General features: G+C 37.3%; 1 protein-coding gene across 3 annotated transcripts in view; it reads right to left on the reverse strand.

Annotated features, from left to right (window-relative positions):
* Positions 1-11823, reverse strand: part of GNPTAB (N-acetylglucosamine-1-phosphate transferase subunits alpha and beta) — a 44239-nt gene that overhangs the window by 2032 nt on the left and 30384 nt on the right. For all 3 annotated transcript variants that reach the window (XM_027743796.2, XM_039383257.1, XM_027743797.2), the window contains exons 14-20: positions 10960-11159; positions 10468-10687; positions 9457-9570; positions 6786-6871; positions 4960-5058; positions 1699-1866; positions 318-408 (exon numbers count right to left, since the gene is read on the reverse strand). In XM_027743796.2, coding sequence (XP_027599597.1) covers positions 318-408; positions 1699-1866; positions 4960-5058; positions 6786-6871; positions 9457-9570; positions 10468-10687; positions 10960-11159 — 978 coding nt within the window. The remainder of the gene's footprint in view (positions 1-317; positions 409-1698; positions 1867-4959; positions 5059-6785; positions 6872-9456; positions 9571-10467; positions 10688-10959; positions 11160-11823) is intronic.

The raw sequence follows: 11823 nt of genomic DNA on the forward strand, positions 1-11823 counted from the left end.
CCAAGAATTTCAAAAACAAATACTGATTTTAAGCTTCCGAATTTAGCACACTGATGATGAACTTGACAGTCACGAGGCACCTGAGAAGGGAACACCACTCTTTCCCCCCATATGACTCTCTTTTCAAGGACTCTCAACATGATGACTTAAAAATTGAAGCCAGCTAATCATTATTCATATAACATCATTACTTCTTTTATGAAGGAAAAAATCCTAGCTACTCTTCAAAACCTATATAAAAAAATACATCTGATGTTATCCTGAAGATTCCACAATCTGTTAAGTGTTATATAAATTTGATAATACATTAACTTTACCTGTTCAGCAAAAAATGAGATGACTGTAAATACAATAAGTGTTACTAGAACACAATGGGTCCAGAATTTGAGCTTGTCTCTATATGCCCTCCTGGACAAGGAAAGAAGGAAAGAGAAAAAACAGCTTCATATATTATAAATTCAAATTTTCAAACTTTAAAGACTTTCCACAAAACATGCAAAGAAAGTTTTTTTTCCAGGATTTAAAGGGTGACTAAAAAGAGGACAGAGGCTCTCTTCACGAAAAGCCTCATGGTGAGGACAAGGGGCAACACGTACAACCTGGTTTTGTCTTGACACAAGGAAATTTTTTTACAGTGAAAACAATCATTCTGGATGCAGCCTCCCCAGGGACATGGTACAGTCTGCACCACTGGAAGTTTCCAAGATGTGACTGGTCACAGTGCGAGATCTTAGAATCAGTTAGGTTGGAAAAGACCTCTAAGATCAAGTCCAACCATTGTGTGAACACTGCCAAGTCCAGCACTAACGCATGTCCCCAAGTGCCACATCTGCACATGAAGTGTTTCCCATGAAATGTTGGATCAAATGATCTTTTGAGGTCCCTTCCAACCTGGGCTATCCTGTGATTCAGAAACCATTTTGATTTCCACCAGCACTTCAGCATGCTTTAACCCACCCTGGTAGGTTCATCTTTGGCTACAAGCAATTCAAAGTGTCTTTCTGAAGCTACAAAAAGTCTTGATGGAGGTTCTCAAAAAGGGAGCCAATAATGTCTATTCCTCCAGCGCAAATTTCTAAAGCTAACTGCTGAAATGGGTTTGCCCCCTGCTCCCTCTGCCACTACAATCCCCACCTGTTCTTGTCACCTACAATCCTTCTGATTCCTTCTACAGTTCCTCTAATATTTTAGCTTTCCTTATTAATGGCTATTTTTCATAATGTGCTGATCAGCAACAGATTTACTATATTAGTCTTGTCTCATTTCTGTCACTGTATCTGTCAATCTTTTGCTTGTATTCTCAAGTCAACTACCCCAATTTCTGAAGTTATTTATAAAATGGCAAGAGATAAACACACAAAAGTTTCACATATTATGTACAAGTGAGACACACATATATCTTTACTGATTATTATCAAGACGGTTTGGGATTTTTTAACATTTAAAGAAACCCAGAATTCCTGAATTACTTAAACAAAACAACAGTAGATTTTCTTTGCAGTAGATTAGGGCCAATTGATAAAACATTAATGACTATTTAAGCACCAGAAAAACCCAAATCCTGCAGACCTCAAATTTTACTCTAACCAAATCTTTTTCACTTCATGAAAATACTGGGGGGGAAATGGCTTGTACCAATATCTTCCAAATTATATGCTGTTGCAGTGTGATACCTTGAAAACAACTTGTGTAACATACCATTCTTGGAGTTCATGCATGTGAAGGAAACGATTCCGATATTCTCTTGGCAGTTCAAACTGGGAAGGTATGGGAAACATTGATTCGTAAAAATCCCTAAGCACTGCTTTCACTGTTTGAGCATCCTTATGATTGTGATCAATATTGTCATTTAGGCAAACAAATTTTCTAGAAAACAAGATGAAATTGTTAGAATATTTCTTTAGTAGTATGGCAAAGGTATTGGCAAACCAATAATACAGAGTCCTTTTTAGAAAAAGTATCCTTTTAAAACCAAATTGATCTATTTTTTTATTGTTGCATTATTTTAAATTAATTTGATTTTAATTTTAATAGGAGTAAGGTTGAGAGCAAGTCAAAACCTCTGAGGAATCCAGTGACAGGCCACATTTCTCTTCTAGTTATATAATGCTGCCATCTAATGGGCACCAGAGTATGCCCATCGTAAACAGCATTATGATTTGTGTAAGGATTTTTATAGTTTTAAATTACCATGAGTAAAGTACCTTAAATAACAAAGTGAGCTCCACTGTAGGAGGTAAACATACTCAATTAATAATATTTTACTGTGTATGCTGCATTCTTTAGAAAAAGTCAACATAAAAACTACAGAAGATTGTATAAGAGAGAGCAAAGCTTGGTCCCCAGGCTTTGGATTACTGAGAACATTATATAAATTGGACAAGACATGGCTTGAATCATAGATCCAAAGTTAGACTTGTATAATCAACCAAAATACAAGCAACAACAATCTGGATAGAATTTATATGGAAATCACTGTGACTGAATAAGCACATTCCCAATAATGCCTCTTGCAGAGAGTAATTTCTCATATATGAAACATGCAACTATTTAAGTTACTGCAAAAAACCTGAAACTAAAGGAGCAGTTAGTGTGCTAGACTGCCGTGTACCCTTGGCCACTCTGACCTGGTGCTCAACTACAAAAATTCCTCTTCCCACATATGGGCAAGGTTATGTGCTTTATTTATATTGTGAGATACAAGACCCCTACATTTTCCCCAGAGGCAGAAATCATATCTGGTGACATATGCCTTGTCATTGCTAACCTTTGTAAATAAGTAGTTCTGGTCAGCTGTATTCTCTATAGTATGGTATGCTCTTTCAAAGAGCAAAGTTCAGACTTCCTACACGAGGCTGGATATAAGCAGAACCCTATAGCATGTGTAGCAGCCCACACAGGGAATTACCAGTGAATGGTAATGTCCTGAATCTGGCATAATTGTTAACCTTGCTCTAGACAGTTACGTGCAGGGGATAAACAGTCATTCGAATTGTTACATCTGAGAAGAACAAAATACGCCTCTCCAAAAATGAGCAGGCTCTATCTACCCTATCAAGTAATACCATGCAAAGCAGCTGGTTATGGCAATCATGTCTACACTATAAGCTATTTGGGAGCTCACTCTGGACTATCCCTGACCTTGTCCCTTGGACTGGCAGCTCATTAGCCCTGGGAATGCAGTAGCTGCACTCCTGGAGTATATATATCCCTGTTTAGCTTCATCTAAAAGAGATGCAGTTTACAGACTGAGAGGTTGCTACACACAGCAAACCAAACCACCGCACATGGAAGTGATGAGGATATTAGCCTGTTTCTAACAGAAAGACTGTTTTAATTCATTCAAAAGAAACCAAACATGACATTCCTTTGGATATTCCAGAATTAATGCCTAGATGACTAATGCTCACTTTGCCTTAAGGATGCAAATCAAACATTTTAGCAGATCAGTAAGTGAATGATACTTTTAGTTTGTTCCAAGACAGGCACTAAATATCTGTTTTTAGAGACTGTGTGTAATAATTGGTTTATATGCAAGGAAAAGATAGCAAAGAGAAGGAAATGGCATGCCTACATAACTGTGTCAGCTCTCCTCTGCTAACAAGGTATGACTAGAGTACTGTGCTATATTTTGCAGGAATACAGCCCACGTAATTGACTCAACCTCACCTCATGGACTTCAACACTGAAGGTGAGAAACTCACGTTATGTGCCCTCTTTGGGCCTGGTAAGGCTTGAAATCACACCTACCTTTAAAAAAAACCTCCTAGCCAGCAGACAAAGAAATAGAGAATAAAGAGAAAGCAGAAGGATGAGCTAGAGCACTGCCTACTTTTCCTTTGAAATGGGTCATTGTGGGAACTGGAATGCAGGAGTTATGTGGCCAGAAGGCACTCTTGTAAGGCGTAGCAATAGATACAAACCACCTTCAGCTGAAAAATGTCTCAAGACTAGCATTTCCCTTTCTGAATGAATGACCTGGTAAAAGTAGTACAGTATGAGAGGAAAGTGAAAACCGGCTCTTTATCTAGAAATACAAATACTGGTTCAGTGTTAAAGGCACCTGAGATTACCCAATAACTTGCTGTGACCAAAATAGGTTTCACTTTCCCTGGCCCAAGGTACCTGGTTCTATGTTTCTCCTTGCTCTGTCTTTTGACACTTGTCAGACCCCTTCTTGAGGCCAAACTCGTTAAACTGGTAGAGAACTCTAGTTTTCTAGAGACAGAAGCAAGATGCAAGATAAAAGTGTGGAATCACGAGAAGGAAGGAGAGGAGAAAAGTGGAGGCGCTGGCCCATTTCTAAGACATTTAGCTACTAAATTATCTCACAATGTCTTCTCAAACCCCAGTTTTATGCAACGGACTCAGGTCTACAGTTAAAGGCTTCTGCGAAGCAGTTTCAGACTGGAGTCCCAAACACAGCACCCTTTGCTTTGCAAGGTGGTTGCTGTGCAATGTATTCCAGGACACAGATTTTTTCCATTTATCACAGTCATTTCAAGAGCCTAATTCAACACTACAGACTCTACTCTCAGATTTGAGTACCTAAACCTTTTACCCCTGCAGAGTGAAAAACAGAGGACTACCTTCCACCTTTTACCTGTTTCTCATCAAATATTAAAAAATGAAATAATATTAATACTTCTTGCCATGTTGTAAAAGAGCATGAAAGCACAATGTATATGCAAAATTGATTTTGTAACAAAATAATACACACTCAAGTTTTAGTATAAAATACCTACACAAAGCAGATAAGCCCTAACATAACAGAGAGGAGTCACTTAGCTTCAGTCAAATAGAAAAAATAGAATTACTTTTGGTTCAAATTGGTCTTAGCTTTGTTTAGAAACATACGACAATAAATTATTCTTTTAACCCATAAAAAGTTTAAACAGCCAAAGGAGAAAATTAAAACCACCTCACAACTTCATCACAGTGAATCACAAAACAGGATACCTGGGATTTTTTCGTATGTCATCCAGCTGACCAACTACATGAGAAACATTTGTGCGAATCATTTTGAAGGCAATTTCCTCTTCTCCCATGATTTCAAACCTTAATGTTAAAATAATATTTATACATTAATAAAACAACCTGAAGTCTGGTTCAATAAATATTAATCTTGAATTTAACATAAATTAGTAACATTTCTAATCTGACTGGCCAATCTTCATTAGAATTTGCCATTTGCTTTCTATCAATATGTTTACATTTTTTTGGCCAATGCTCTTGCACAGAATCACTTTCCTGTAGATTTATCAGTAACCACCTATAAATTGAAGATCTGAATTCTAACAGAAAGCTTAAAAACTATGAGCATCTGACCTCAGGTTAACAGTCTTACTAGTGGGACTACACTTACATTTTTCACCTTTCTTATCTTGATATAAGAAAACACCTTGCTGACAATGGAGACAATCTACTCCATTTGTGAAGCTCACAAAATTAATAGAATCATTTAGCACATACCCTAATGATATAACTATATTACCATAAATCAGTTTAAGTACAGCAAATCCTTGCCCCCACCCTAATGTTTCTCAACCTCATTTGTTGGTCAGCTTTTCCGTTTTAGTGGTAACTCTTCTGGCAAGGGAATGAATTACAAAGTTTACAGCACGACTGGATGTTCCATAAATTAATGTATAATAATGCCCCAAAGTTGCCCTAAGCAGCATCTGCAACCTTCTTTCATTCTACAGTTTTGAGTTTGTAGCCACCAACTATGTGTGTTGGAGACCACCTGGCCCTGCCCAATGCTGCTGGTGAGAACAGGAGCCAAGGCTGTAAGCTCCAGCCAGAAAACAGCCTCACTGGCCTGCAACTGGTTTGCAGGTTTCATAGAGTCACAGAATATGCTGAATTGAAAAGGGCTCATCATGGTTGAGTCCAACTCCTGGCCCTGCACAGACACCCCAAGAGTCACACCATGTACCTGAAAGCACTGTCCAAATGCTTCCTGAAATCAGACAGGCTTGGTTCTGTGACCACTTCCCTGGCAAGTGTGTTCCAATGCCCAATCACCCTCTGGGTGAAGAACTTTTTCCTGATATTCAACCTAAACCTCCTCTGACTCAGCCTCATGCCATTTCCTTGAGTCCCATCACTGATCACGAGAAAGAGATTGGTACTTGTCCCTCCACTTCCCATTTCAGAGAAAAAGATTTGAGAGAACCTGAAAGATTTGATCTCAGTCAAATCTCTGCAGATACAAGTATTCAAACAAACTTATGGTCATGACTGTGGCTTGTTCTGCCCTTTTCCAAGGGGGATGGAACAGTTTTTCTTATTCATCTCCTTCCCTACCTATCACTCCTCTTCCTCATAGGAAAACATGGTAGTTAGGTCTAAAATGCTTTTTCTGTTTTCTTTTTTATGCTTCAGTAGAAGAAAGGATGAAGTAGATTTACAACTTCTAGGTACAGGACCAGCTCTTTCCTCCTTTTTATGCTACTTTAACTGTCCTCACTCATTACACGCAGTCAGTTTATACAGCCATCTAGACATACTCTGGCTTACTATTGTACAACAAAAATTAGGATATGGCCCAAGACAGCACAAGTAACACGGAAATATTTAGTCTACTAAATAACAAACCACATCATTCTGCACAGTGAAATAGACATAAATTAATAACTATGTTTCTTTAGCTCCACTGTTAAAATAAATCAAGCTGAGATTTGTTAGCATACACATACAATCTTTGGCTATGTATGCATTTATCCTCTTCTTATGGCTTTACAAAACCTAACATAGCTTTTCACAGGACTGCAACAACATACCTGTATTTGTTTTTGTCCTTGTATGCCTTACGAATTCTGTCGGTCACAGGTTTGCAATTAGTCACTAGGTTTTTGGTTACTGGAGGCTGCAAGAAAACACTGTTTAGATTATAGGTTACTAAAAAACAGAGAGTCTGTTATAAAGATGTGCTTTGTAGAAAAACTTGTATTACAGTTAGAAAGGCCTGCATACACTTTACTCTCCTGGAATCAAAAGCATTAGTTTCTTGATTAACTGTTGAGGGAAAAAACAAAACAATACTGGTGTATAACATCACAATTTCCTATGCATACAAGTAATATATGAAAACTACGGATTTTTTTTGGCAAAAAACATTGCAACTTCTAGATTTCATTCTCAATAAAATATTCAGAAATTCTAACTCTTTTGACAGATATTCCTCTGATAAAGGCCACCAGTAACACTGGCCAGGCAAACTCTGCACAACAGCTGATACATATGTTAAAACAATTCTGGAAAATAAAATCCCTATTCTTAAGGGATATTTCCATGGTAGTAGGCTCATTCCTAGAAATATAACTGTTGCAGATAACAGAACTAAAAACAAATTAAGCCTCTGTGATGAACACAGACACTGTTTTGTCACTATTTGAACTGACTGATAACATTAGTACATTAGGCATTACTGCTTAGATTAGTAATATTTTACTGACTTTCCAAAAAGATTAAAGTAATTTGACATTGTTCCCAATCACTGAGACTTATTTTTAACTCATCTTATAATATATTCATCACAGCTATCCTTTAATTACTACTATTCTTCAAAGTTTTCTACTTCACAAAATTTTTCAGAATGAATTGAATGCCATAAAGAGGCAAAGTGAAGTAAGGCTGAACTGGATGAAAGGTCCTCATACTGTACAGGATTCTCAAATCCATACTTTCATTTCTTCAAATCATGATGACAGAATGGCTTGATATAGAATTTTGCTGTAATTCAGACTTAGGGAAAAATATTTTTAAAACTTCATAACATAACCTGATACAAGGCAGGATAGATCTCCAGAGGGAAGGAAAAAGGAAAAAAGTCAATGTTCATACACATTTATCTACACACATTTTGCAGATCTCTTTACTATGATTTACTATGATTTGCATAATGCCTTCTATTATCCAAAAGTAATAGATACTCTATTACTCTATAGTAATTCTATATTCAAATTTTTTTTGCTTTGAAAATGTATTGATTTGAAGCTATAAAACGTGAGATCATCCATTTTGCAAAATACATCCACACTTTTTTCAAATGCATGGGTTGATGTAGGAATTATCATTGTAAAAGCAATTTAGCTATTAGCATCAGATCTAAAGCTCAGATCTAAATTCCAGCAAGTTTTGATGAGAATTTAATCATTAAAATAGAAATTTACAACTGAAATAATTAAGAAACATCTAGTCCTAAGACCTCAGTTTTTACAGAATCACTTTTTTTACAGAATCACTGGTTTAGGTTGGAAGGGATCTTGGGAGTTTATCTGGTCCAGCTTCCTTGCTCATGCAGGGCTACTTGGTCACAGTTGCTCAGGACTATGCCCAGACATCATCTGAATATCTCCAAGGAGGGACGCTGTCCATAAACAAGCAACCTGCACCAGTGCTTGGTCACTCGCACATTAAAAAAAATGGTTTTATGATGTTCAGAGGGAAACTTGTGTTTCAGTCTATGCTCAGTGACTCTGGTTCTGCTACCAGGCACCACTGAGAAGAGCCTGGCTCTGTCTCCTTTGTGCCCTTTGTTCAGATATTTTTATATATTTAAGAGATCCCCCCTTGAGACTACTCTTCAGGCTCAACAGCCCCAGCTCTATCTTCTCTCATAAGAGAAATGCTCCAACCCCTCAATCACGGTCCTTCATTGGACTCCATCCAGTATGTCCATGTGACCCTTGTACCAAGGAGCCTGGAACTAGACCCACCATTCCAGATATGGCCTTACCACTGCTGAGTGGAAAGGAAGGGTCATCTTCCTTGACCTGCTGGCAACACTTTGTGTAATGCAACCCAGGCTACCATTAGCCTTCTATGCAGCAAGGGCACACTGCTGGCTCATGTTCAGGTTGGTGTCCCCCAGGATCCCCAGGCCCTTTTCTGCCAAGCTGTGTTCCAGCTGGGTAGTGCCCAGCATAATACTCCTGCATGGGGCTTTTCCTTCCCGGAGCAGGATTTTGCACCTCTCCTGGGAGGACTTCATGAGGTTCCTGTCAGCCCATTTTTGGATATTAAAACACGTGAGTCTAAAGTCTTCAAATTCTACAGATGTCCAGCTGGTAGTTTGGTGGGGTTTTTTTACTTTGTTTTGGTTTTGTATATACGGGTTATAATTCAGATAAAGACTTATCAGAGAGTTCTAATCAGAGGGTTACTGATCTTTATCTTTTTGGTTCATAACAGTAAATTTTCCTAACAAGGATGGACTTTTAAAATCCCAATTGTAATAACATTCTAAAGCTCAGTTTTTCTCTACTTTTAAAGAAAATTAACGGGGTTTAAGTTAGGAAGTAGCTTGTAAAATTTTTACTTTGTAACACTTCATATACACACAAGTAGTAATTTTTATAAATACTTTCCCTCTAGAAATCAGACGAGCTTTTAAAGCACAATAAATACATATCAAAGAAAACAAGTATTTTTAAGACCAATATGTCTTACCAGATTTGGATCATAATATGCTTCCTGAGTCGGAGGAATAACATGGATCTGAGTAATGTTGGCAGGAAGAGCTTTAGAGCAATTTATTAGCATTTGTTCTAGACCCGTCAAATCCTAACAGAAAGAGAAGGAAAAAACACATATATAATCCTGTTTTCTCACTGACATAGTTCTAAAAATCCAGGGTATGTAGACATATTCAATGTTATCTACACAAGAAATTTCCACAAAAAGACTAAATATTCAGCAGATCTCATTTCAATAAGTGTTAAGTCATGGGACTCCCTATACACCCAAAGTGTAACATTGGCATATTAAATCCCAAATTAGGCAAACAGACAGAAAAGTAAACTGAAAGGACAGGAAGACTTTCTGATTAAGGTACAGGCCAGGAACACACTAAAGTAGGGCTGTGTTCCAGCAATGTCAATCATTTTATGCACTGTCACAAAGAGATGATTTCATTGGTTTGTCCCCATTTCCTCTCTGTAAAGCAGGAACAGTACATTTCATTCTTTACCTGCATTTCTAAGAGTGCAAGTCTTAGTAAGATTCTGTCTCTGTTTATCAGTTTCCTAGAAAAACAGAGGCATGAGTCTTTGTATATGGTTATACTGTTTACTAGCATGACTTCTTTGTTACCCTTTTTCTCAATTCTTTCTTTAGACTACATGTTCCTCAGGGCAAGAACAGTCTTTTACTGTGTGCAGGAACTAGACTAAGCACAGAAGGATCCCACTCTTCACAGTGAAGATTTTTTCTGACAAACTTAACACTGCTTTCTTGAGCTGGGATACCAGTGAGCCATTTTTCTGATGCTGCTGATTGCAGACCCCACAGAACAATGATAAAGTAGAACACAATGTTATGTGCTCCACATAGTATTTAAAAACTGCTAAATGTTACAGACACTATAGGCAAGGATAAATAAAGATGTGAATCATTCTATTTTAAGAATTTTTTACTTTAAAACTGAAATTACTCTGAAAGTAATTGGTAAGGAAAGAGTACCTGCAAACTTAGTGGTAGTTCATGGATTCTCGTGGCCAACGTGCGGATCTCTCGGTCAGACAAGATGCCTGACTGGTCCGTATCAACCTCATCGAAGATCTGAGAGATGTTCAGTGGCTGAACTGCACTCATAAGATAGTAGAAGTATGAAAAGGCAAACTGCATATCTTCTGAGTGCCGCACTTTGTGAAATGATGTCTTGTCAAACTCCTCAGGAAACCTAGATAAGAATAAAAACTAATTTAGCACTCTAGTTCCTTGACGTGAAACATTCCTTACCTATAAATAATTTCTTATCTAGAATTTTGAAAGGTGTTCAGAAGTCTCCTTTTTTTAGCACAACTATCATATGGTAATAAATTTCTTATTTCTTTTTCAAAATATAATTGTAATGAGTGGCCATTAACACGTTGGAAATAGCTACAGTAAAGCAAAAACAGAAAGGTAGAATTACTTGCAGTTTTACATTATTCCAAACAAAACCATACTCACATATCCTGCAGCTCTTGCATAACAGTGCGGTCAATCATGTGAGGCATATGAGCAGGGACTTTACGAGATGTAAATCCAAACTTGCTGTTTAAAAGTTTATTTACATATCGAAGGGAATCAGCAAATGTATCTTTCAGCTGCCTTCCAAAACGCTTCCCTTCGGTAAAGTACGACATTTGTTTGAGTAATGACTCTTCTTCCTAAAGAGCAGGGCAGGCATAAATCAAGGTTACATTACTGAAAAAGGCAGAAAACATTAACTGCACAGGAAAAACGCCATTTCAGCTGGGTGTCAACTCTTTGCAACATGTGAAAATGGGAAGAGAACTTTTGAATATTTTTCTTCACATTCCTTAGTTCTCTCTTTAAAAAGAGAAGATAAAAGGGAACCTTTTCCTTAAAGCTTTCATGCTTTGAGGACAACTACTTTATAAAAGGTGTCCTTAATATTTATGCTCCAACACCTCACACACAATTAAGTCCCTGTTTGTCATCAGATTTATTTGTAATATTGCCCCTTTTTTTGCTGATTATTCATCCATATTTGATAAACTGAAATCCTATGAATATAAAGATTCCTCATGCAAAATTCAATCTCAGATGAACAGAAAGAGATAATATTTTAAAAGCATAGCCCCTTTGCTATTTGGAAAAGGGCAAAGCAGTTGCTACCAAATGAAGCACAGTCTTCTCTTCTAGAGGTTTTCAAAACTGCCAAAATGCTTTGGCTGGAAGCAGAGGAAACTTCCTACACATTTTCTTGACAGAGTTGAGATATGCAGCTTCTTCACAGGCTTTCAATTTCACTCCTAGAATGTAAGTATTTATTATTATACCTATTTTCTACATTTTTAAAACATAAAC

Source organism: Pipra filicauda, unplaced genomic scaffold (genome assembly GCF_003945595.2).
Source record: "Pipra filicauda isolate LSUMZ 115617 unplaced genomic scaffold, ASM394559v2 scaffold2_size9829703_pilon, whole genome shotgun sequence".
Taxonomy (NCBI): domain Eukaryota; kingdom Metazoa; phylum Chordata; class Aves; order Passeriformes; family Pipridae; genus Pipra; species Pipra filicauda.